We start from the raw sequence: 27,460 nt of genomic DNA, 5'->3' as shown, positions 1-27,460 counted from the left end.
ACGGTCATGTACATATCCCTGTGTATGAGGTGACAGTGGTGACAGCATTGACCAGCAATCATTTTCCTTGGGTCAAATAACATTTTTAAAGTTTTTAAAGGAATTTTGCCCACATAAGGAATGTGAGAGAATAATATACGTCTTTCCCATTTCTGTGTGTTCAAGATAGCTGCCTCATGCTGGCAGTTTTTCACTAATAATACAGATAATGGGCTTCGGAACATCCAAAAACCACCAACAGCGCTCCGTTTACACTCTGTGACTTTCATATTAACCAAGCTATAAGGGCGTTGTTATTGCAGGAGCTAACGCCGAGGAACTACTTTTCTGGCTTAGTGTCACTCACACAGCCTACTTCAATAGAATGCGACAGGACTTCAGGCTGTACTGACTGGGAAAGAAGAACGATACAAACATTTTATGTTTTCTGTGTATACAGCTAGATCGACTAAGTACATAGCACTATGTTTCAGAATCAATATTATGATGACTTACTTATTATGATGACGCTTGTCCTTCTGGTGCATATTTTACTTTTTCCCCATCCTGGTTTAAATTTGGTCTTTGCATTCACAAGTACAGTACATTGCCCATTTCTCTCAACAAATTAATTAAACATGTCAATTAAGTCTTTTTCTGTATACGGTACTCCGTTATTATTGAATACTATCTTTGCTCTCTTTTATTCCTTCCTTTTCTGCCCTCTTTCTCTGATGGAAGCTAAGCGAAGCCAGTCCATCAGCAACTGTGTTCACCTATGCGAGGCAATTCCCACTACTAAAAGCGTTCCTATGCTGCTCCACACTGTGAGCTCTTTCTTGCCTGGTGTCTCTTCTGGTAACTCTGCTTGCTCTCACAGACTCTCAGGTAAAGTGCATTCTGGGAGCTGAATGTGTCGGTGTGTTTGTGACATCCACCTTTTACTTTTTTCATCCACTTGTCGCTGTCCCATCATAAACCATCTTTTTTTCCCGACTGTGCCACTACTTGGTGCAGAGAGTTTTTAACTTTTCCACAGACCTTCCTGTGAGCTGAACCTTGTGGAAATAACTTGGAATGAGACGTGTACATTCCCACTGCATGTGTGCATGCCCTAATTTTGCTCATTGCTTTGCCAAGTAATGATTGTTGTACATATTGTTTCATCATGTTGCATTTCCCTCATTTACATGCTGTCTTCTGCTCTGCTCATCAGATGTAGAGGAGTGTCAGCTTTCAGAATGCGGGGAGGAGCTAGGAGGAGGAGATAGCCCACTCCCACGCAGCAGCAGCACCTCAGACATAACCCAGCAACTCTCTGACACATTGCAAGGTACCAAATACATATATTTGTTTGTCTATGTACATTATTATATATTCTATTATATGTATATTTTGAAATAGGTGAAATGAAAATTCCATGGTTTAAAAATTAATTAATTAATGGGCAATACTGGTCCATAATTGACCGTCTTGGTGATATTACTTTGGTTTTATTTGCTACTGGTGGTTTTATTTGCCACTTTTAACATTGTGCGGTTATCTTTGTACATATTTTCAATGATGTGGTGATGATTGAACACTATAGTGAGCACGTTTTGAGTGCACTTGAACTTTAAATAAAAGCTTCTGAGCTGCAGGGCGAGTGGTTAGCACGCAGGCCACACAGCTAGGCGACCCGAGTTCGATTCCACCCTCGGCCATCTCTTTGTTACATTACACTGGAAAGTGTGATGTTTAGTTTCCATACAATGATATATGAAAGAAAAAAAAAGTACACCGATCTGTATTTTATCTTGTTACTATCTGTTTAACATCTCCCCCGTTCCACTCTACAGCCCAAAAGAGAGAGCACTCCCCTACATCCTGTGGTTCTGATAGCAGAACCTCTGAAGACAGAAGAGACAACAGTGAGCCCCCAATGGTGAGTGGCATGTCCTGTGTTTTAGTGTTATAGTAGACTATAGACAATATAGACTATAATGCAATCCATATCCATTTTGTATACTGCTTGTCCTCACTTGGGTGGAGGGTCTTACATAATGTTCGACGAAAAAATAATTAGTAAACATGAATGTATATTATTTATCTTCTGTTCATAGATCCTGATCCGGCGAAGCAGCAGTCCAGCTGAGACAGAAGATAATTCTGATGGTTACCAGCAGTACACAAGGGCAAAGCTCCGAGAGAAAAGTCAGAATGAAGTCTCTATGTGTTTTCCATCTGTAAAAGTATCTGGTCACCACCCTCAACAACAAATTAATGTCTTTATGGACCTTCTCGAAACTGTTCCCACAAAAATGGAAGTATGGAATTGTCTGTAACCTCTTGCTCTTGACAAGATAAAAAAATTAAGACTAGGGGAGTCTTGTGCAACTCTCGATTGATTAATGACTAAAGAAGTGTGTCTGGATGCTTTTGCTTATATAGTGTATACCTATAGTGTATATCTGTAGATTAACTGTTAACTGAATTAATCAATTTCAAGCATAACTCATGCAGACTGTCCTTCCCAGGCGAGAGTATAAGTAGCGAAACATCCAACGGCTACCTCAACGAAGCAGAGGTTACCTGGCAGGCCTTTGAGGAGGAGGCTGATAGTCAGTCCACCCAATCAACCCATATGGATGTGATTGCTGACCCGCAGAGCCAGGGGAGTCTGCTGCTTAGCCACCATGAAGCTCTAGCAGGTGAAGAATGAAAAAGGGGGCACACTGACACAACTTCTACAACTATTACAGATGATTTTCTCACAGGGTGGATGCAGTACAGTTGCCCTGTTAGAACTGGGTTTTGCAAGGAAAAACTGCATTTTGCTCATTGAGCACCCCCCGCCCCATCCGTAAAACACATGCTCACACACACCTACAGACACTCTTGTGCGTGATTTTTTTTTTTGTCTTGTTTTTTGTTGTGATCATCAAAAAGTTCTGTCTTTGTCACTCTGTTCCCTTCCCCACAACCCCAATTTTATACCTATCCCTTGTTCATAGGTCCTGAGTGTGCGCTCCCTCCCTACTCTACACCCCCACCCGAACACCTCAACCACTACCACTATCCTCAGAACCCCCCCGCTTCCCCAGCCCTCGTGGTGCACACTGAGTGCCCGCAGGATTGCCCCCTGGACGACAACATGCATCAGTCTGTCTTACATATGCCACACCACTTGGGTATTTCTCCATAGCTTCTACTCATCACTCAGTCCTCCATTCTCTCCGTTGTTAAACATCACCTTGACTTCTCGTCTTTACATTGCACATTTTCCTCATTCATTGACTGAAAGAACTAATCTCTGTATGGCTTGGGTTAATCACTCTGCATAAACTACTGCGGTGTCTCCTGAGATGCGCTACACTCACATAATCAATGTCATGCTCCAATCACCTAATCCCTTTTCCTTTTTCACGCCTCTGTTGACCACTAAGGGGTGCTGTCCTCCTACAAATCCAACACAACTCATTTTGCTGCTGCATGCCACCATGTGTGTTTTACTAAAGCCTCTCACAGCTAAGCACTTCTGTGGACAAGTATTGAATCAACTAGTGGTGAAATGGCGAACTTAAGAGAACTGCTTCTCTAAAAAGCCCTTCCTCACTTGTTGACTGAATCCCACATCTCATTGATAAACCTTTTGGCTCATTCTCTGACACTCACAACTACATATACTGTACGGTTGCTACCAATTGTTAAATCCAAACTTTTCTTTCCCGCTTCCCTTCTTTTCTTTGACAATGTAGACAGTAGTGAATGCCTGGCTGATGATGTCAGCATAATTGCTGGAGGGACCCTGACAGGATGGCATGCTGATTCAGCCTTCGTCCTGTGGAGGAGGATTTTAGGTATCCTTGGAGATGTCAACAACATCCGATGTCCCAAAATCCATGCCAGGATCTTTTCCTATTTGTATGAGCTCTGGCAAAAACTCGCCAAGGTACAGGGAAACACATTCTGTCATGTACAACATTTCATGGAAAATTGTGCTGCTTGTTTCACCTCTGCAATGTTAAATATGTTCTCACAGATCCGGGACAACCTTGGAATCAGTGTGGACAACCAGTCTTCTCCTCCCCAGCCTGCTTTCATCCCTCCCCTCCGTATGCTCGCCTCATGGCTCTTCAGGGTATAAACAACACATATTGTATACAGTCATCCCATTTCGCAGCTTCACTGATCACGGTTTTAAATATATTAATCATGCTGTTTGGTGGTTGAATACAGCTTATTAATAGTCAAAACATGCACAATTCAGCTAATATTACATATCTTTTGCCTAAATTAAGCATTTCCATGCATATAAATGCACATTAACATGCTCTCTGAAATCCAATATAATGAGAATTGATTGGGAGGAAAAAAATGTTTCTTGAACAACTCAGAGTAAATCGACTTATCGTACTTTTTATGACCGGATAATCTATTTTAAGGTTAATTGTATGTACTGTAAGATCTGTGTTTGAATCTCCGTAGGGCATGTCCGTGTGGTATTTGATTGTTCTCCCCTTGCGTGCGTGGGTTTTCTCCGGCTACTCCGGTTTCCTCCCACATTGTGTGCCATTCTACGATTGGCTGGCAACCAATCCAGGGTGTACTCACCTCTCGCCCAAAATGCATATCGCCACTAGCCCACTAATGATTGAATAAATGTATTTAGTGTGTATGACCCATATACCATAACCATATCAAAGTGTTATATTCTTTAATCCTTTCGTTATTCCCTGTCTCTCCCACACAGGCCACCATGCTCCCAGCAGAATACAAAGCAGGCAAACTGCAGGCCTACAAGTTGATCTGTGAAATGATGACCAGGCACCAGGATGTCCTCCCCAACAGCGACTTTCTGGTGCACCTCTATCATATCTTGCACAAGGGCTTCACTAGTGATGATCAGGTATGACCAGCAGATGGCACCACTGTAATAAGAATGTAGTTAATCGCTATACTTTGCACCAGGAGTGTTGTATTTTGGTTTTCAGAAAACAAATACTTGAGAGATGCCATTATTGGTAATGGTGAAGGTTTGATTTTATTTGAACATACATGCAAGTTACAATGGAATACATCACATAATTCAATTCATAGTTCCACATGTCCAACAGGAGTAGGAAGCAGCAAAGCTTGGTATTGCCATAGTTATATGTGCTGTGGTTTGTTGTTTACCAAACAGTAAATTAGACCGGTTATTTTCTATTTTAATAAAACGGGGAAAAAATACATTTTGGCAAATTTTCTTAAACAGGAGGCTTCTACCGTTGCAACCTTATTGCTCGTTTGTCAAACAGGATATCTGGTCGCATTAGTTTATCTTTCATAGCCCTAATGTCCACAAATACACAATTACGAGGTTTTGTAAAGAATTACACTATATTTTCCCCCTTTAAGTGTAATAGCAAGGTGTCCCAATATTTTTGTCCATATTTAAGATGCGCTTGAGGACATATATATATCATAAGCACACAAGCCCATCTTTCTTTTAGTGTCAGTTAGGATGTTGAAGAATGTTCATGTTTTGGCATCTTCCGGGTCTTTTCGTCCTGTCTTCATATTTAAATCTGGCCTAACGCCATTCCTTCCAGACGATGCTGAGTGAAGATGAATGGAGTCCTACCACCACAAAAAAAGACAAAGAATAGGATAAAAGTCTGGGTAGGGGGGTATTTTGGATACAAGTATGTGTGTGCGTGTGGATCTGCCCTCCTGGCTGGGTTTCTATTGCGCCTTGGCAGTGCGACAAGCTTATTAGAATGTTTTCAATATCGTTAAATAATGTTTTGAGCCCCTGCCGTGTATTCGTGATTAATTAAGGATTGACGTCTGTCGCGCTCCGTTAGACTGACAAGTCGGCCAGGGGCCCAGAGTGGGCTGGCCTTCCTGTTTGTACGTGTGTGTGTGTGTAAGTCTGTAAAGGAGCGGGAGGAGAGCCAGGGGATCGCAGTCTAGAGTGGAGCAATGAGGGGGGCACACTGAGGGACAAGGCAACATTCTCCCGCTTTTGTTGCAGCTCTGTATAATGCGTCAGGGGGCCAGAGCCAGGCTGGCCACTGAAGCATGCTCAAATTGGCCAGAGAAAAGAGTCCTCACGTCACACAATAGAGGACAGCCGCACGCCTGCTTAACATAAGAAAGTGGCTCTTATTCACCCCTCCTCCCTCCTCTCCTCTTCTAAGCTGCTCTACTCCACCCAAAAAGGAGAAAAATCATATATTGGATGTATATACTGTAAATCTATACTTTTTGGTGCATTGATTCCAATTTGCCTTTGAAAGTCACAACTCAAGTTGTATTATGTGATTGTGTTAGTGTATTTAAATAATTAAAGATATCGTCTGAATTCATCTTTTAACTTTTGCATAGAAAAAGGAGATGACATAATCACCCATGCTCTGTAGACAATTGAGGGGGAATCCCTGTATAAGTCCTTACCATTAAATTCAGATAAGCTTAAAGCAAAATGACGGTTCCCTTGGAGGGATTGGATTGTCACTGCAACTGACAAGAGGGACAAGGTCAGAGCTATTGTCCTTATAGTCTGTCCTGTTCTGCTCTCATAAAGACATGACAATGCCATGACAGCAGTAATCCATCCAGGAGGTCATTGTCTGTTCTGCAACACATTAGACAGAGCAAAAGTCGCTGGTCTTCCACTTGGTGTATCTTTTTTTTTTTTACCGGTGAGCACATGCAGTGGTCAGAGGAAGAATAACTATAGTTTTGCCCCTTTGTGACATCACAGAGGAGCGGATTTCCCTATATATAAACGCTCCGCCCTTCCCCAAGCTTTCCTTCCTTACTTCTGCTTTACTTCTGCTCAGGCAGAAGTTATTGTAGTTGGTCATTCCCAGCAAGAGAAAGATATTTTCATCTGTCAACAGCATTTAACATGTGAAATATCCGCCAAAATGTTGCTGGAGCCAGAAGCATTAATTTTGGACACACTTTGCGTCCATGCGGTACCCTCCGTCCGGCTTCTGAGTTCCGAAATGTGTCCGACAATGAGCGCTATTCCTCATACAGGAGAGGTTGCCACACGTTCAGCTTCCCCTGAGCGCTACCTCACTAGCGGTGCTACGTTACCACTCTGAGTTCATACACTATAAGTCAGGGGTCTCCACAGCCAGTAGCTCATGAGCTGCCAGGAGCTCCTAAACACAATAAGCCCAATAATACATAAATTCAGCTGGAATAGGTGCAGATTCTGCAAAATCGAAAAGGTTTTCTGTGCTGGTTATTATGTGTAGCTGCTCTATAGGAGTCCACAACTCAATACAAAGGGTCGGAAAATTTACAATTTACAATGATGCAAACACGTTTATCAGCACACTCATTCATTGTCATCATTAGTTGTATTCTTTTTCATAGTAAACGGGAAACCTCCATGTTTAGCGAATAACACGCAAGAAAAATATTTGTGTACTTTACAACGCAACGTAATGTCGGAGTGCACCCTGTCACCCCAGAGGCCGGCTGGTGGACAGGGTGTGCTTTACGTGAAATGAGGTCAAATTAAAAGGTGTCTCTATTCAGAGATACATTAGTGTTCTTTTGTTGATGTAGGGAGGGAGCATTCCTTCTGCCAAGACACAGCCACACATGGGCCTCCGTTCCCATTTCTATACGCTCTTTAAATTTGCGCAATAAAAGACACTTTGCATTCTACATTTGTGGCTTCCTCCAAAATGCTCATTTCAAGCAATCAAGCAACAGTTTGTTGTTTGCTAATTACCTGTGACTGCACTGCACATTATGTTTCAGAGGTCAATTACCAACAAAATGAGGGTAAAATGGGCCCTCAAGCTCCTTCCATCAATTTTCCACAGGCAGTGCATCCTGTTGGATCCTCTTCCAGCATATTACCTTTTGTGTGTTTATTCTTTTTTTTTTCAGCATCTCTGTGATTGTCCGAGCTTGGGTTTATGGTCGACGATAGAAAGGCAGTATGGTACCACGGACAGAGCAAGGGGAAAATTTTATGTTTTTATGTATGCTAAGGTGCCCCTGCAGAAACAGCCCGATGTTTGAACTGTGGGATTTGCACAGGTTTATGGCCAAGAAGGCAGATGTTTCCAGGCTGGACATTGCCTGTGTACACATATGCATGAGCCAGTGTAAGATAAGACTGAGAGAACACTTGCTGCATAGCCATACGCAGTGCATGTGTTTTTCTGCAATGGCCAGTGTTGCTGTTGTATTCCAAGATAATAAAAAATATGTCCAGTCTTTTGCTGCTTTATTTGACATTCCTGCTGCCATTTGAACACCCAGCTGCATTCTTAAGCAGTTTGTACAACCTACTTAGCATATGCCAGTGAAAGGAGACCCATCTGCTACTGAGCTGCCTGCACCTCAGCAAAACAATACATTGTCTGCTACTTTAATTACAGGTTTGCCTATGTGAGTGTGTGCGTATGTGTGTGTATACATGCGATTCACAAAGGTGATGGTCTTTTGTTTTCCTCTTTTTCTCGATGAGCAATCCATCTGCAGCCTCCTTTTTTCTGTTGCTGCTTTAGTGTCCCGTTGAGGGCCTTACTCTCCTCGCCACGCTTAAACTGCTTAGTCTACCTGTTGGCAGACGGGGAAAAAAGCTTTCTCTGTGCCATGCCTCGTACTCCAGGAAAAAGCCTATGTTGCTGCCAAATGCACAGAGCGTGTTTATTTCTGTTGTTGTTATTCTTATTTATTATGTTATTAATTGCACTGTACTGCACCATCATGGATATACAGCATACTGTATTACAAATTTGTTGTTTATGTATGCACCAGGATGTATTAAACACCATCATCCGTTCCTGCTCTCCACGATTCTTCTTCCTCGGTCTGCCGGGCTTCACTATGCTGGTTGGAGATTTCATCACTGCTTCTGCCCGTGTCCTCAGCTGTGACTCTTCAGAGGTACATGCAGGCTGTTTTTGTTGTTTGGTATTTTCCTTGTCAAAAGTTGCAAAGTATACTCTCAGATATACACTGATCAACATCTTCTGTTAGAAGTGTTGTCGGAAATATATAAAATTAAGCACAACATTGTTTTCACAATATATGTGGAATTGCACTTTCACAAGCGGTGTGTGTAAGTCCTGTCAATACTTTCCGTATATGTGTGTCTTTCATACAAGCAGTGCATTGATGGACATACTGTAGTGCTATTAAAAAAATATTGATGAATTCCAAAGCTATTTGTGATATTATATTTTCCCCTTCCTAGGCTCCCAGGATGGAGGCTCAAACAATTCTCGGCTCTTTAGTATGTTTCCCCAACCTTTATGTCCACATTCCAGTCCTGCGGAGTGTCGCTGGCTCTGATGACATTGTTATAGGAAATGAGGATATCAAGGTGAGAGGGTGAAACATCAAAGGGGAATTCTGTCTTCTTCATTACTATAAAATGTTTTAAGACCGTGGATGACTTCAATCCCGGGATGCATTTTATAGGACATGTAGCTGGGAAACCACGGTATGTGTACGTGGAAGGAATGGGCTGCCATTTAATAACGTGTATTTGCACTGCAGGATTATCTTGTCAACATCCTTCTTGAGGCTGCAACAAAGGAACACTGTGAAGGGGCTAGGTATGCTATTACATTGATGAAATAACATTGTATTTGTTAGTAGTACAGTAGTGAAGTGACAATGATCTGCAAGGCAGCTAAAAGCTCATTTGTGAAGCCATTCTGTCTAAATCAGATCTGTTTTATGCACTCCAGGTGTATTGCTGTGTGCAGTCTGGGCTTGTGGGTGTGTGAGGAACTGATGCAAGAAAAAATCCATGACCAGGTGAAAGATGCCATCAATGTCCTGGGAGTAACACTGAAGGTCAGTGAACAACCCCATGCACCGGGACTTTACTGTACTACGTGTGTGTTCGTTGGGGATGCAACGGTAAAGCCGTACATCTGCATGAGGCAATCCACCTTACGGACCAGCTGTTTTTTGATACATTTTGCACTGTGTGCATGTGTGTGTGTGTCTCAACTGGTAAAATGCCCTCCCTACTACTAATGTCCCATTTCCCACACGGTACATATTTCAAATGAGGGACAGTCTGCCTAAAAGTGGATGAAAAGGCGGGGCATTTGTCGACAGAGTAAATATGGCAGGGATTATAGCCTGTCTGTGTTGCCGATCTGTGAAGGTGATTCGGACCCCCACATCTTAGCCCTGACATGGAGGTGGGATGCACACCTTTAATGCACAAAGAGGAGTACATAAGATTAAAGCAATGTGCTGCCGTTGATGAGTCGAGATGAGTATGGTTCTGCAAGCTGCAACTATTAAAACTGTACTTCAGGTAAGGAACTTGACTAAAAATTAAATAATCATCACCCTGTTTTTGCATCTTCCCGTAAAGAAACACTGAAAAGCAGAGGTGGCCAACATGTGTCTCCGTATGTTTATGAACACAATGACACATGGTGACCATTCCAACTATGGCAAGAAAAAAAGCACTTTCAAAGTATTTACTTGATGGAATAAATCAGCTGGTCACAGTGTCTGTAATTGAATAGAATACCGACATACCCTGAGCACGACAATGATTAGCTTTTACAGAAATGATGTTTACTGTAGAATAGTTAACAAGGTTTATAAAGGAAATTAGGATAAAACTACTGCATTAATGTGACTCATGGGGGTATTTTGGAAGAGCCCTCTAATTCCTCTGAGTAGAGAGATGTGGAAAACCTGAAGGCTGCTTTTTTTTTTTTTTTTTCTTATGGAAACGGACTTGGGTGGTGGCGTAATTTCCAGGCTGCTCTCGCTCAGTAGATGTGGGCCAATTTAAGCAGCTACATCTCCCAGCTTCCTGCTCGAGCAACCCCCCCACCCCTCTCTAATGGAGCAGTAATCACTCCCCTGTACAACTTGACACACAGACTCCGCCAGCCCCAAAATAGAGGGTATAGGCTGGGTAAGAGTATGTTGCAGAGGGGGAGAGGGGGGTTGAAGAGTGGCACTGACAGTCTCTTTTCTAAAAGCAGGTGCTGAACTCTCAGGGCCTCTTTTTGTGTTTGGCCATTTCTGCACTCACCACATTGTCTCCCCTTGTTACATGTTGAGAGGCATTCAACTGGAAGAAATAGGAAATTCTATTTCTCTCCAAAGAATTTCAAATCACTGAAGAAATCCACATTTTGGCAGAAATTGTCAACAGTCCAATTCTTGAAAATGAGGCATAGAAGTGGAAATGAATGTATGCTGATTATCTATCGCATTGTGAAAAACAAGATTCAAGTGAGCTTGTGCAGAAGGTGGTCTCAAGTCAGTGTGTGTGTGTCTTTCTTTTAAATTATTTCTCTTAGAATTGACATATTTAGAACACAAATTCATCAAAGTCTAATAATGTAGGCCAACACTCCTTGGTCTAATGTGCTGTGTCAAATCAAGAGCACGATTATATGTTTAAAAACTCATTCAAACGCTCATTAGTGCTTGCCAGTTGGCAGACTGGCAATTGGGAGCACCAATGACAATTTCTCAGCTCAGACTCCGCTTGGAGCAGCAGACATTCTTGACCGCATTTAACCATGGTAGAAATTGGTTATCACAAAAATGTTTTAAAACACCCACACAGCCAGGAGACCTGGGTACTCCCACATTCCAAAAACATGCTAGGTTAATTGGCAACTCCAAATTATCCATCGATATGAATGAGAGTGTGAATGGTTGTTTGTCTATATGTGCCCTGTGATTGGCTGGCGACCAGTCCAGGCTGTAACCCGCCTCTTGCCCGAAGACAGCTGGGATAGGCTCCTGCATACCCGCGACCCTTGTGAGCATAAGCGGTATACAAAATGGACAGATGAAAATTGATCATTTGAATGAGAAATGCAAGGTTATTACACTACAAAATGACTTGTATTAAATTGTGTGATAAATTGTTATACTGTAACTATTGCTATATTATTTACTCTCTTGACTTCTTATTGTACACCAAACCCCATTTCTAACCATACTTTTCATGCTTTATGCAGTTCGGAAACAAAGCAGTGGCTCAGGTCGCCTCTGACGTGTTTCAGTTGCTCATCTCTCACTGGCAGCCTCTTCAGAATTTGGATCCCACTCTGCCTAAGAAAATAATTGAAGTAAGATACGCATCCACTACCCTATGTGTTGTTAGAGGCATACTAGAATATGGATTTTAAAAAATGTTGTTGTTTTTTTTTTTGCCTCAACATGGTATTTGAGCCCAATGAGTCATTTTTGTCCATGTTTTGTCCCCTGGCAGATATTTGTGGCCACAATAGCCTTTTTGTTGCCAAGCGCAGAGCACTCAACAGTGGAAGCGGACAAAAAGGTACATGTTGGAAAGGACATGAAATGGCTGAGATCTGAAGGACCTTGCTCTATCATGTTGGAATGGTGCATTTATGGAGGAATGTTTTCACTGTTGTGATTGATGTTTTCTTCTCTACCCTTTTTGTTTCCTTTGACCATTCCCTAACCCATTTGCTTTTCTGGAACACTTTTGTTGGATGTTACTTTTATTGTGTTTTTAATGTTTTCTGTTTTGTATCTGACCCCCTTCTAAAAATGTCTTCCAAACATCCTCAGTTGATGGTGTCCCTGCTGCTTTGTCTATTGGACTGGTGCATGGCTGTTCCCTTGAATCTGCTGTTGGAACCTATTACCATGTCTGTGCTGGAGGACAACACATCCCACAGAGCCCCACTACTGGACTACATATACAGGGTGGGTGCCATCGCTGGCAACTTGGGAGTTGAACAACACTTAGATGTTACTACTGTTATCTTGGGTCTGTGCAAGCTTCAACTCTGACAACTCACATAGAAACCACTTCCACACTGAGACCTTGTGGCTATGGCTCATTTAACAATACAATTGTTTTCTACTTCCCTCTCATTCTTCTTATTTTTTTTGTTCTCTGACCCTGAGGATGCCGAGCAGGCTTCCGGCTAAAATGAATGACGTATTATTCATTCCCTCCTGTCTGGGCAGATGCGGTCAACGGTAGATCTTTGTAAGGATGTCAGCGCTGATAAGAAATGGTCCAATTATTCAAACAGAACTCATTGTCCACTTGATAAGCTCAGGCCATCAACGCTTGTCCTGCAGATTTGAATGGAATATGTCTTAATATGCGAGCGACTGCAGCTGCTATAAAACCAAAGACAATTAGGCATGATTGGTTGTCACCGCACAAAAAAAGGCCCCTGTGGGTTTCATTGGAAATAATACATCAAGCAAGGAATGACAATACAGTATTAATGTAATATCAAGTTGAAAATCTGTATATTTCCATTGACAGAGGGTGACTGCTAATTATTCCACACAAAGAATGTTTTTTCTAACAGAGAAAAACCTCCCTGTTTATTCCATTACTGACCAAAATACGTCAATGTCAAGGCAGTGGCCTGTCTGTTTGTCCTCTGTTGTTGACCTTCCTTTTTATCACAATTTCCAATTTACAAGCTTTTTCAAACCAAACAATCAAATATCAGCACAATACATATAAGCACAAAGGTTTGTTGTCCTATTCATTCTGGCTTTGAGAGTGTATTTGTGATGCATAACAGAATGCGGATTAGTTGCAAAAGCAACATTACACTAGACCTCTTTGGCTTACTGGAGTTCTCTAGTCAAGCTTCTCCATCTGCTGCCTGTTCCTGCCTCAACAGTCAGCTGCACCACCCCTCCGTGCGGGCGTGTGAGTTGTACATCTGTCCAAATTTAAATTGATCCGCCTCATAAGGGTAAACTTGAGAGAAGGGAATGTGCGGATATCACCTACAGTAAGGTTTTATGTGGGACAGTTATGTTCAGACATGTATAAGTTGGTGCTTAGGGAAAGTTAAGGGGTCAATCTGAATATAATTCAATCCTTCCCATCGTGTAGTGTGGTACATTTGTACCCTGCTTAACAACACTGTGCTCATTTGTCTCCGTGTTACCCTCCACGAACTGTTGCTATGCAAAGTGTAGTCACTTAGTTGTCAAGCTCAGCCGTGGGTTTTCCCCCCTCCCTTTCTTTCCCTCCACCTCTCCTCAGAGAGAAGCTCTTTGGGGGCTTTGGTGTAGCAGCTGTTTGGTTCAGGTCTTTTCACCATAAAGCCGCCTGTCCCTCCCCCATGTACTCAAAGGTCTGCATGGGAGATTCATCCACATACTGTCTGCATTGCCTCACACAATACTGTTTCAGATGACGGGCCCAGTCTGCCTTCTCTGTGCGTCTCTCCGCCAAGTGCGCACTGAAAGGGATAAGCCTTTACATGGCTTTACCCAAGTTGCTCTACTGTGACCGAGCGGGCCCCTCATTTACATACATTAGGCATATGATCTTTCCTGTTACTCGCATCAGATAAAATACAGGTGTGTTTGGAGGATGCATGTGGCGGTGTGGAGTTAAACACGAGGAAAAAAAAGTCTTAATTAAATCAAACAGCATAAACCTGTCCAATGGCTGTAATCGACTGCCCCAGCGCGCCTTATCTGGCCCTGCCAACGGATGCTCTGCCATCTGTTATGTAGATCGATACATTCTTGCAACACAGGAGAGATGGATTAGAAGCAATAAAAACACTCCTTTGCTCCTCTTATGCTCCTCTTTCTCCTAAATCTACACAGTGTGTTTCTGCTAACGAGTGTTAGCAAGTGTGTTTACTTTATTGTAGGTCTTTTTAATAATTTCAGTTTGGGTGAAAATCTGCAGGTATTTTTTAATGTTATTTTGGTGTTACCAATTAACAAATTTCATTTTCGCTGATTTCACTGGCAGCTTTTCAGAGGTCTTAATACTGCTCTTAATGCTGAATCATGTCAGCCTTAAACAGGCCTGCAGAACTGTCATTGCACATCATCTTTGCCAGGCACCGTCATATCTAATCAGGCAGTGTCTTTGCACATCACTGATACAATTTTGCCATCCAAGCGTCTCTTACTGGTGAACGAGAGACTACATACAAAGGCAGGCGCACAATATCTGGACACAATCAAGTGTTGTCCTCTTTTTACTTTTTCTTCAGATGCTGCACTGCTGTGTGTCAGGCTCAACGCTCCACACGCAGCAAAGCCACTACCTCCTCAGCCTGGCAGACTTGTCCACTGACTACGACCTCATGTTGGGACAGGTTAAGAGCTTTGAGCCGCCACCTTCCCAGCCAACCACCACAGACTTTGGCAGCTTGCTCACCGTAGCAGAGGGTAAAGAGCATGACAAGTTTACAAGGTCCACACTTATGACGCAACTATACCACCAAACCAAAGAAAAATCACAGAATTCTGCCATTTATCTTTTTAAAATGTATGCTTTTAACACACAGCCATGTGTTGGATCCCGAAATCGATCCGGAAGTAGAGACTTCTCTCAATGCTAAGTAGCTTTAGCATTATAGCGTTGTCTTTCTTCTTTTATTGGCAGCAAATGAAGCCACCCTCCAGAATCATAATCGTATCTCTCATATGTTCATCGACCAGTCCAGGGTGTACCTCCCCTCTCGCGCATTGACAGCTGGGATAGGCTCCAGCATACCCGCTGCCCTAGTGAGGATAAGCGGCATAGAAAATGGATGGATGGATCATCTGTTCATCGTCCTTCAGGAACCTGGAAAACAAGCTGATGAGCAGACAAATGGACAAATACAAACACAACACTCCATAATTTCTTCTCACTAATTTTAACAGTTCAGCATCAGTGGAGGTTCTTGCTAGCCTGACTGATATTTGAGTTTTATGTGGTCATTAAAACACATCCCATGTTGGCATATGATTTAAGCTCCTGTCTCTTCAGCGTCATGCCAAACTACTCTTATCATCTTTCCAAAAATTGGAGTTTGCTGGAAGACTTAATTCTAAGTAGTCCATCCGCTTTAGAGATGGCCAATGTCAATATCCTATTAAAAGTATGAAAAGAAAATCAGCCATCAGGGAATGGAATGTTCACATTAGTGTTCACCCTTAGAAAGAAGAGCCATTATGGGGTTTAGATAGAAATCTCATATTTTTCCTATTTTTTGTGACCTTGTGATTCCATTAGGCACTGTTTTTGTCGTTCTCTCCAACTCTCATGTCCTCAACTTTGAAAAAGAATCTTGAATCCAAATTCATGCAACATTTTCACTGAAACAATGACAGAATATGGAAAGTATGGTCTGCTTCCGAATTTCCAGGTCATTGTTTCTTTGTGGTGAACAGCTGCACATAGTGGAAATAACAAAACACTATCAAAAGGGCAAACCAAAGAGTGCCGGCCTAGTTATATTCAAGCCCCCACCTCATATTGATCAAGTCACATCAAAGGGCCTGCATATTTCTAATGCAGCTTGGCCTGCTTTCTAAAGAGCTTTTCCCACTTTGATGGGGGATGATGGTATTGATAGCACTGTCACAATGCAAGAGTGCATCTTCTTGTTTTTCGTACATCGTATAATGAAGCCCAGCATGCTTTTCACTTGAGCTTAAAAACCCATGCATTTACATAAATGCAATTCACAGAGTCGGGACCCATTCAGTAGCTTGTGAAGATGGAGGTTCTCATTAGCGTGCGGCCAGTCTAAACACTTGTCCATTATAAGAAGACTCAATGGGCTTTTCAGAGTTGTCTCCTATGATTAGATGCTACCTACTTAGAGTCGTGCTGGCTAAGCTATTGTGAGAAATGAATAAAGCACTCTTATTAGTAATCATAATTGAGATGTTGCCGTGTGTAAAAAAAAAAAATTGCATGTCTACACACAAATCTGTTTTTTTTTTTAAATATGTCAAGTCAGGATTATACTATATATCATAGTCTCGCTCTTGATTGGTATTTTTGTGATGCTCTCAAACGCATGTGTTGTATATTTTTCTTACTGCCCACATTCTTTTGCCAGAAAAGCGTCGCCGAAGCATGGAGCTGATTCCCTTGACGGCACGAATGGTCATGACACACCTGGTGAATCACTTGGGCCATCATCCGCTGAGTGGAGGCCCTGCCCTCCTTCATAGTCTAGTGAGCGAAAATCACGACAATCCATACGTGGAGTCCTCAGAGCTGTCCTCAGAGGTTTTCAAAAGCCCCAATCTGCAGCTCTTTGTTTTCAATGACACCACATTGGTGTCCTACCTCCAGATCCCTGCTGAGACCCCCCCTGTCGGACACCCACCTCACCTGTCATCCCAGGTGCGCGTCATTGTCCGTGACATTTCAGGCAAATACTCATGGGATGGGTCAATTCTGTTCTCTACAACTCAGGAAGACTCTGAGCATATTGGAGTTTTTAATTCAGTAGATGAAAAACCTTTGACAACCACTACTGCCCCACATAACAGTTGTAGTTCTCCATCAAGAGGACCGTCCAAGTATCATTCCACTGTCACAGATGCCCCCTCTGACTCCTGCGATGTGGAGGAAGTTGATGTTCTCGATAAACTTTTGGAGGAACTTGGCCAGACCAGCCCAGAATGTCTGCCCCAGTCTCAGCTCAAGCTAAATCAGCCAGCCCCGTCACCGTCGGGCATGAACTTGGAACAAGAGAGCGCCATCCTTAGTGCCATTCTTCGCCAGACTCAGCAAGAGGAAGAGCAGGTGAGGAGGTGGGACGCTGATGTCAGCTTTCGCGCTGCCTGCCAGAGAGAACCTTTGCACCAGGAGCCCAAAGCACCTTTTTATTTTTGTCGGCTGCTGCTCAATGACCTTGGCATGAACTCTTGGGAACGAAGGTATGCTGCCACTTTTCCTGACTGGTTCTGTTGAACCTTGCATGAATGTATGAAGCAGAAGGCAAGGTTATGACTAATCAAGTAAACTACTACTGTACTAATAATTTTCTAATAATAATCTACTGGCAACATTTAACCACTCAGAATTTTTTTAAATATAAATCAAACATGAAATAACAGTATTTTCTTGTACACACATATTTGTAATTATGACACCTTCAGGCTCACAGTGACATGTGTTAGTGACTCTTAGTTAAAAGCACTAAATTGAGTGCCTTAATCTTCCCTCCACAGGGTAAAAGTGCCCAGCTGTTTTCACTAAGGTCTACATTGCACTGCCACCTTTTTGCAGTGCCACCAGTAAATTAAAAACCTTACACCTCTTAATGGTGATGGCACAGCATGCACACAGCTTGGGGGAGATTGTACTTTGCACCTGTGCCTTTTTTACATTAATCTTAACAGCCAAACAGAAATGTGAACGCTTGTGTTGACAATGTGCTTATACTGTATATAATATGGTTTAGCAATTGTAGTACTCTTCACTCAGAGACTTAATATGAGATGACTTATTTGGTCCTTTTTGTCAACCAGGAAAAGTTTCCATTTGCTGAAGAAGAACTCCAAACTGTTGAGGGAACTTAAGAACTTGGATTCCAGACAGTGGTAATGCTTTTGAAATTATATTTGTATATTATATATGGCTGCTGTATCGTTTCTTCACAACCAGATGAAACAAATACACCTCACAAAAGTAAAAAATAAATGACAAATGCAAGCCCTACAGATGACCGGTAAGGTTTAGATCCATCACTTTTACCTTCAGCTTCTTTAGCAAGGCAGCGGTTGTGGTGGAGGATTGTTTGGGGTCGTGTCATGTTGGATTAATGCGCTGCTGCCCGGATTCCAAAGGGACTGAGATCATGCTCTGCTTCAGTATGAGTATTCATGGATCTCTCAAAGAACCGTAGCTCCCCATTTCTGGCAGCACTCTTGCAGCTGCCGATTACGCTTGACACCATCTGAACCAAATAAGTTTATCTTGGTCTCATGTCTTTGGAAAACTGTTTGCAGGCTTTCTTGTGCATGATATTTCTAGCCATGCCGATCAGTTTGATGCAAATATGAGGCTGATCCCTATCCTCTTCAACCTGTGTAGCAATGCCAGCAGCATTCATACCTTTCTGTGACCTGAGTTCAAACTTGAGTTTGTGTGTTTGGTCAAAAACGTTGTCTCATAGTTTCACATTGCCACTGTTTGTCACAGTCTCTGAGCGTGTAACTGGTTTTGTGCTTCCAGAGGGAAGATGACGTCTGTCCATTCAAGGTTGAAAGCACTGTTCACTTTCCTCTTCTTAGAGTGCCATGTGTATTTTATTGTTGTTTCCGGCTCACTCTCGCTGACCTCTTACTCCTCTAACACTGCCTGTCGCCAGAGTGAGTGAGGGAGGGCTGGCGTAGCAAGCAAGGGACCAGTGGGGGACATATGTCTCTTCTTTCACCGTAACGTTCACTCATCTCACTTTTCGTCTTACTGTTTCATCTCACTGTTGTTTTTGTCCATGTCTTTATATTTATATGTATATGGATCTCTGTCGTATCTAGAGTTGGAATGTGCCAGTGCACAGATTTGATTGGCTGAGTAGCCGTCACGTTGAATGGCTTCACTCACATGCAATTGGTCAGTGGATTTCCTGAGCTGACCACCCAGTACCGTAAAGTTTAAATAACATTTGCCAGTCAAACTAGACTTGCCACGTCAAAATGGCACCAAAGACTGTAGGTCAAGGTCCAAATTGCATGTTGGGAAGTCTGCAGTAACATTGAAAGTACCCACTGTGGGGCCCGCCCCAGTGTTTGAAAAGCACTGATGTAGAGTAGTAGTTCACGTCTTTTCCATAAGGTGCCACGTTGAGCTTCCACTGACCAGTATGACAGAGTGTGAGAGGGATAACACCAAATTTAACACACTTGATCCCCATTCACACCTGATACCTTGTAACACTAAAAAGCCACAATTTGGACATTTTCACTTATGTGTGTACTCACTTTTGTTGTCAGCGGTTGAGATATTAATGGCCACCTTGCATTATTTTTAGGGGACAATAAATGTTTACCAGCTGCACCCTGACTACTCTACATTGTAGTCAATGATACTGCTTTGTGGTTTCTTCCTCTGTAGTCGAGAGACGCACAAGATCGCTGTTTTCTACATTGGCGAGGGCCAAGAAGACAAGTGCTCCATCCTGTCCAACAGTGCCGGCAGCAAGGCTTATGAAGACTTTGTATCCGGGCTCGGCTGGGAGGTACAGTCATTTTTTTAACACACTTCAAACTGCACAACTACTCCATTATCAGGAAGTCGTGATTTCATGTAGTGAAGTGGCCGCAGCAATCGTGTTTTGTTCTGACAAATGTTAAGTAAGTTTGATCAAAATTAGACTTGCTTCATCTTCTGCTTGGACTGCTTGAATTGCCGCAGTTCTTGGGGAAAAAAAGTTAGCTGGTGCGGCAGTTTATATTCAGTTGTTTATTGCCCAGTATTCAATCCCGACTTTACAGGAGTTGCTAACTTGTCTGTCACTTAGAACTGAATGCATTTATTTATTTTTGCACATGAAAAACACGTATAGATGTGGGCCGCTATTTTCATGTGTTTCAGGTGAACCTAGCCACACACTGTGGCTTCATGGGCGGCCTCCAGCGAAATGGCAGCACAGGTCTAACTGCTCCGTACTATGCTACCTCCACCGTGGAAGCCATCTTCCACGTCTCTACGCGTATGCCATCGGATTCTGATGACTGCCTCACCAAAAAGGTAACTAACACTTAAAAACTGATGCATGTCAGTCATATTTTCCCATTCTAATTAGGATGCATGTAGTTTTACTTGGCATCCCTGGAGTGAGGAAATGAAGACTATGCATGTCTGATGCAGAGAAATGGCTACACTGTTGCGCTTGCCCAGAATAGTATTTTTTGATATCCTTCAGATTGGTGTTAAGCTGTGATCAGGAGGTGTGACTCCAGAATGCGACCATTGATTACTGACCCTGGCAGGCAGGCATGACGAGTAGAGAGTGGCGGGCGTGCGAGTGAACAGGGGGGCATTTACCACTGTGGTAATGACAATGATTCTGCTATCCTCTGCCCCCCTCCCTGTGTGCTGTGACCAGGGCCTGGATTCAGCCATTAGCTCTCCCTGCGAGAGCAGGCGCCGGCCGGATGCCGGCAGGATCCTTTTATCCAATTCCTGCTGCCGCCACAGGAGCGATCGATTGAGTTCTGCAGTAGGATTCAAGACTGTAGTACACAAGTAGCAGTTAGTGCAAAGAAATGAGCCGCAAAGGCCCCTGCCCATGCTGCCAATCTTCTCATGCAGTGCCCTGCTGAGAGGGGAAATTCATAAGGCCTCAACCTCACTCCAGTCCTCTACAGACCCTGCGTCACAATAAAACACGTAAAATGGCAAGTTTATACTTATGATCTGCAAAATATCACCCAAGTAAAAATCTATCTCTCAGAAAGAAAAGGGGGGGGGGGGGGCGGCAGAATGCAGTTTGCTGTCACTCTACAACCATTTCACAATAGGAACTTCTGTAATTGCGTATGCTCACCTTTCGGCCACGGGCTATATAGATATTGGTTAGCTGGCCACACACACAGATTCCTGGAATGGGATGATGACGGTGGGAAGTGAAGATGATATAAGAATTGGAATGAGGAATTGGCTTCATCTCTTTCCGAGTAGGTTGTTTTCCATGTCAATTTAAAAATAACACTTTTAGTCCAGCAGTCACCCACTTTACTGCCTGTGGCCATAGAGATATACTGTGGGGTTAGCTGTGTAGAGAAATGGATGTCTTGGTGCCATGCTGCCTGTTTGAAGAAGACCAGGGAGGAAAAAAACAAAAATGAAAAAAAACCCAACAAATTCCTCAATCCAATTGTGTGTTGTAGTGCGGTGCAAGCTGCAGCAGTAGCAGCTGGCCTCAGTAATGCAGTTATAGAAGCGACATGCAGAGTTAGGGGTCAGGCCGTGTGTGTGTGTGTGTGTCTGTGCATGCATGTGTGGGTGTGTATGAGAGAGAAGAAGATAGCCCAAGCTATTTAATTTGCCCCCAGGCATAGCAGCTTCAATGGTGCACCAAAGGTTGTTTTTATGAGTAGCCCCCAGTGTTCTGAGGTCCTCTCATCTGCTATATCCTTGTGTTTGAGGCCCACCGGTTGGGTGGGAGGTCAAAGACTACTAATTGGACATCATCGTTTGCCTTGAATCAAATGTATTAAATAAAAAAAAAAAGAAAGACATTTGGATGTGATTAACAAGGGAGTAATAAGTGCTGGAGCTGATTGATTGGAGCATAAGCATCCTCATTAAAGTTGTGATTTAGCTCATCCGAATGCTAATATCTTAACCTAAATTAACATCGCAGCATTAATTCTCACCTCCAAATGCATATTCAACATTTCTGTGAAATTGTCCCAGTTACTGAGTTGGTTTGTACCTGCCGGTCCTTGGATAGACCAACTGAACTGGTGAGCAGTAATCAGCATGCCGTGTGTTTGTTTAAGATCACAGAATTACCATAATTAAGGGCTTATAATAGAATGCACTAATTGCATTTTTGGTGGCGAGGGCATGTTTTCTAATGGCTCATTAAGCCCACAGTACATTGGCAGATGTTTTCTACTGAGCAGAGTCTTGATTTCTGCTAATATGTCAGCTACACTTGTCAGAGAATATAATGTAACCGTGTTGATTCAACTTTAGGTAAAGCTGTTTACCTGTTTCAAAGTAGCATCAGTCAATTTCCTGTTCTTTAAGTGTACCCTCTTGTCCTGCCTGCTTTCATTTGTGTTTGTGAATAGAGTGGAAATAGGAAGCAATTTAATCTCTGATGGGGGAAGTTAATTGGGTTTGAATTATTGGTTTTAAAATGCTCAATTTTGTGCATTTTTGCTTTTCAATTTGAATGCATGTTGAGAACACCATAAAAGGGGTCAAATCTAAACCAAGACCACTGTTGAAATTATTGTTTTCAAAATGTATTTACTGCATTTATTTAACATCATAGCTGACCTTGTGTCTGATTATGTGTTCATTCATTCATTTTCTACCTCTTATCCTAACAAGGGTCTCGGGGGTGCTGGAGCCTATCCCAGCTGTCTTCGGGCGAAAGGTGGGGTACACCCTGGACTGGTCGCCAGCCAATCACAGGGCACATATAGAAAAACAACCATTCACACTCACATTCATACCTATGGACAATTTGGAGTCGCCATGTTTTTGGAATGTGGGAGGGAACCAGAGTCCCCAGAGAAAACCGACACATGCACGTGGAGAACATGCAAACGCCACACAGAGATGCCCAAGGGTGGAATCGCACTGGGGTCTCCTAGCTGTGAGGCCTGCCGCCATGCAGCCGCATTATGTGTTTTCACATAATGATATAGAAAAAAATATATTACAAGTAGGGATGTCTCAATCAGCATTGTTGGTCTCCGACATGATTTTTTGGATACGATTTTGAGTCCCAATCTGATACTTTCATGCTTTTAATATAGACTATTGACCTAAAATGTTTTAAGCTAATCACTAAAGTAAAGTGAAGCTATTCTCATAAAATCGATAATTTGCTAGTATTGTTGCATATCGCATGACATAAAACCCTTACAGACAATGAAAGGTCAGATTCACGGTCTTGAACGCATCGCTGCTAATTCCACCCCTTGAAATTGTCATTCTTGCAGACATTGCAACTGGCTGTAAGACTCTTTTCATCTACAATGTTGAAGCGGGGCTGCACGGCAGGGTTTTCTCCGGGTACTCCGGTTTTCTGCCACATTCCAAAAACATGCATGCTAGGTTAATTGTGAGTGTGGTGTGAATGGTTGTTTGTCTGTATGTGTCCTGTGATTGGCTGGCGACCAGTCCAGCGTGTACCCCGCCTCTCGCCCGAACACAGCTGGGATAGGCTCCAGCACGCCTGTGACCCTCAAGCGGGCGGATAAGTGGTAGAAAATGAATGTTGAAGTGCTTACACACGGCTGACATGGTTATGTTTACTTTCTGGCCTGACACAAAAGCAAAGTACTTTATGGCAGCTACCGTAAAGATGGGGTGGGTTCATTTTCCGATCTCCGACCTCAATGAAAAAAGGCAAAAATCTTCCTGATCCCGATCAAACAACAAATAACTGCCGGTTGAGTGTAAAATGTGGGCTCCCATCACTCCTACAATTCTGTTTACTTCTGGGGCTTCTGGGGATGACGCCAACCAACCACCAACATTGACAGGCTGAAGTCAATCACTTGCCCTAATCTTCTAGCATTTGTGTTCTTGTCATCATCACCATTGGAAGAAAACAGCATGCATTCGCCAATCTCTTGATCAGTCTGATTTTGCTGTTTTGGCAGCTGCGTCACCTTGGAAATGACGAAGTGCACATTGTGTGGTCAGAGCACACCAGGGACTACCGGCGTGGCATCATCCCAACAGACTTTGGAGACGTGCTGATTGTCATCTACCCGATGAAGAACCACATGTATTTCATCCAGATCATGAAGAAACCACAGGTGAGAGACAATTGGATTTGTCATCTGTTTTGTGAATAATACACACAAAGGACACCAGGGAAGCACCATGTACATGATAACAGAATAACACATGTGGGTAAAACATAAGCCTCCTATTACACGTGCAGTAATACATACGTATAAAGTACAATACTGTAATTTATGGGTGTGATTTTGTAACCAAAAAACTTACTGTGTAGTCATGCTGTAAATAAAAGATTGTTTTTATTATGATTCTTTAAACTAATTGCTGTTTTTTTTAAAGATGACAGTAAACAAAAATATGTAATGCCTATATTCATAACATTAATTTCTAGCTTCTACACATTAGTAACCCAATGTTTCCTGGTCGTTTCAATTAGTCTTAGATGTTCTTTCTCCTGTTGCAATACGTGTCTGAAGGCTCTTAGCTTCTGCACTCTCAGTGCATTATTACCCACACTGTGGGTATGTGCTCTCAGAAATGGTTACTTTCCCTCGCTGGCAGGCTTTCATCTTCAGATACTCCATAGTACTTCACTGGATGTAGACGAGCCTTCTTGTGGATAGTAACATTTTCTGTGGATCACTCAATGCTCTCATATCTAGCATTCTACATACATACAAACAACAAAGACATTCAAATAATGTATTTCTCTTGTAGGCCATGTAACCCTTCTCTATGTACATATATCAATAGCTTCCAGATACCTTACAAATAAGTACATGCAACACAAAAAACATTTGTTACCTATAATAAATGTATATGCACAATCTTGTCATTTTAGGATCACAATTATAAAGTAAGAATTCTCAATAAGATCATGAGTTGGAAAATTAAAAGAAAAAATATCATCAGAAATGTAAAAAAAATGTGAAAAAAGAGTAGAAGAAGAAAAGAAAAGCGTATTCTAACAAGAAAGAAGGCGTAATTTCACGACAATACATTTGCAATATATGCAAAAAAATAATGTCATATTAGTACCATAGAGTTGAAATATTAAAGGAAAATTATTTTTAAGTCAAAGTAGTCATTTTTGGGAAACTACCTTGGGGGGGAATTCTAAGTATTTATTATACTATTAATAGACTTTTTCCCCAACCTCGCAAAGCTGAGATTTTTTCTTGACATGTTTACAGGTGTAACTTCCTAGCATACCTACTTATGGTGCTTTACAAATATCCAAGTGGCCCATGCATCCTTTCATTTTTCCACGATGTGACCCTCACTGGAAAAAGTTTGGACACCCGTGGCCTAGATCAACTATGTTTATACAGTGGCTATGATATCAAACACTATGTGCCCCATGTATTAGAATCAATATCATGGTGACTTACTGGATGGACAGTTGTCCGTCTGGTCCAGATGACCTGGGGCATTGTTTACAGTTGATTTTAGGTAGGTGGAAGACATATTCTTCCACTGCAGCATTTGTTAGCACAAACGATTTTTCCTTCATTGTGATATAGTCTCCTGGAGCAGTGTCCTCCTCGCTAGATACACAAAAGCATTTCCATTGGTGGTAACACTGTGCCCTTCAGCACAGCAGACAAGCTCCTTATTTACACCACCAAGTTATGCCGGTTCTGACTCCGACGTTTCACCTTCTCTTCTTGCCCACTTAACTTCATAACCTTCTATGACCCACAGTTAAAAATTACTAAAAAAGCACTTTGCCTCTTTCAAATTTCAAATTAAAAGCCACATTTTATGGTACTATTTCATCTATCGCCGCAATTTTATGGCAACTAAGTTAATAATAATAAGCTTTAAATCCCCTTTGTTGTATAATTTGACTTGCTATTATCCCCCTTAAATGACCAAGTTGAAAACAGAAGGACCTTTTGGAGAGACTTTGACATTCCCGTCACCTTCCAGGTCAATGACCATTGGGCCTCAGTGATTAAGGGCCCGCATGAACAGACACGTGTGCCCACACACACTCACACACTGCCGCTGAAATAATTATTGTTGCTTTGTATTTGTTTGGTAGCTCAATATGAGGGCATTGTTAAGTATTGATTGTCATTTTAATTTCATTTGCCATACATTGATTCTCATTCAATATGTGCCGTTGTCATGCAAAGTTGGGTAACATCCAGTTAACTGTTGAACCATTGCCTTAAACAGATGGAAAAACGGTCGGAGCACAATTTTTAATCAGCCTCTCTTATTTTTAGATTCAGGCCAGATTATCGACAAAATAAAGCTCAGTGAGCATGCATGTTAAAATACGTGGTGTCTGTATTGTTACATTTGTTTCACTCTTACATTTTCAGGTTCCCTTCTTTGGGCCTCTATTTAATGGTGCCATCATCAATGGGAAGCTACTGCCAAGTTTAGTGCGGGACACTTGTATCAATGCCAGCAGAGCTGTCAAGTCCCGACTGACACTCTACCAGAGTTTGTATCCTTTTCTTTGTATTACATACATACATACACACATACATACATACATGCTTCACTTGTTTTTTCACAGTAGCAGAGAGATGAGCGGAATGTAGTTCTGCAGCCACAAAGACGTGGCAGACATTAAGCATACATACTGTACATACTATACTGTACATTATGTCATGTTCTCTGATTGGTTTATTGCTGCCAGCGTACGCATTACTTCTCTGTTACTTCTCTTCTCTGTGTCAGCGGGAAAAGGTCAGACTGTCAATGAAGCGGAGCACCTACTAGAGTAACACAACAACATTTTTACACATTTTGCAACACAGTGATTTTTGAGAAAATTAAAGTATTTTAAGTGTGCGGAAAATACGGTAATAATTACCCAATAATCTGCACTTATTTTAGCCTTTGATATATTTAAATATTTTTTGACTGCTGGATTTATAACATTGCAGAACTTCAGCAAAACCAACATCCTGTTTTGGGTAAATGCGCAGAGACATGTGGCGGGCTTGTCATGTCAGCCAATGTACACAGCAGAGTGCTGACATGGATCTTTATTGGCTGGTTGATTTGCATACAGCTATTAAGCCGGGGCTGTTGCACAGCCTGGAGCAGCATGGGAGGTTGTATGAAGCTGTTTACGGCAGGAGCACTGATAATGTGTCATCATCTATTACTACCATTTTATGGAGCACAAGGAGAGCCCAAATAAGAGCCACATCAACAAATTTGGCACATGCTCACACACACACACACACACACACACCTCATCCTTCCACCTATCCCCCCCCAACAGTGTGCCGTTAAGAGCCTGACTCCAGCTGTAGTTGTCAGTTGGTTTAAAAGCAGTGTAATCACCAATGGAGACAAATTAGC

General features: G+C 42.3%; 1 protein-coding gene across 7 annotated transcripts in view; it reads left to right on the top strand.

Annotated features, from left to right (window-relative positions):
* Window positions 1-27,460, top strand: part of ralgapa2 (Ral GTPase activating protein catalytic subunit alpha 2) — an 87,848-nt gene that overhangs the window by 26,805 nt on the left and 33,583 nt on the right. For 5 of the 7 annotated variants that reach the window (XM_058089886.1, XM_058089887.1, XM_058089889.1 and 2 more), the window contains exons 17-39: window positions 721-867; window positions 1,196-1,312; window positions 1,818-1,903; window positions 2,082-2,172; window positions 2,496-2,669; window positions 2,973-3,149; window positions 3,717-3,910; window positions 4,001-4,099; window positions 4,712-4,867; window positions 8,740-8,868; window positions 9,179-9,307; window positions 9,484-9,542; window positions 9,678-9,786; window positions 11,943-12,053; window positions 12,197-12,265; window positions 12,523-12,660; window positions 14,952-15,129; window positions 16,797-17,625; window positions 18,220-18,291; window positions 19,808-19,931; window positions 20,288-20,443; window positions 24,046-24,204; window positions 26,464-26,591. In XM_058089886.1, the coding sequence (XP_057945869.1) occupies window positions 721-867; window positions 1,196-1,312; window positions 1,818-1,903; window positions 2,082-2,172; window positions 2,496-2,669; window positions 2,973-3,149; window positions 3,717-3,910; window positions 4,001-4,099; window positions 4,712-4,867; window positions 8,740-8,868; window positions 9,179-9,307; window positions 9,484-9,542; window positions 9,678-9,786; window positions 11,943-12,053; window positions 12,197-12,265; window positions 12,523-12,660; window positions 14,952-15,129; window positions 16,797-17,625; window positions 18,220-18,291; window positions 19,808-19,931; window positions 20,288-20,443; window positions 24,046-24,204; window positions 26,464-26,591 (3,631 nt within the window). The remainder of the gene's footprint in view (window positions 1-720; window positions 868-1,195; window positions 1,313-1,817; window positions 1,904-2,081; window positions 2,173-2,495; window positions 2,670-2,972; window positions 3,150-3,716; window positions 3,911-4,000; window positions 4,100-4,711; window positions 4,868-8,739; window positions 8,869-9,178; window positions 9,308-9,483; window positions 9,543-9,677; window positions 9,787-11,942; window positions 12,054-12,196; window positions 12,266-12,522; window positions 12,661-14,951; window positions 15,130-16,796; window positions 17,626-18,219; window positions 18,292-19,807; window positions 19,932-20,287; window positions 20,444-24,045; window positions 24,205-26,463; window positions 26,592-27,460) is intronic. The other 2 variants (XM_058089891.1, XM_058089888.1) reach the window with 2 other exon arrangements.

This window comes from Doryrhamphus excisus, chromosome 13 (assembly GCF_030265055.1).
Source record: "Doryrhamphus excisus isolate RoL2022-K1 chromosome 13, RoL_Dexc_1.0, whole genome shotgun sequence".
Taxonomy (NCBI): domain Eukaryota; kingdom Metazoa; phylum Chordata; class Actinopteri; order Syngnathiformes; family Syngnathidae; genus Doryrhamphus; species Doryrhamphus excisus.
Note: the sequence above shows the minus strand (reverse complement) of the source record. Positions and strands in the feature narration are given on the sequence as shown.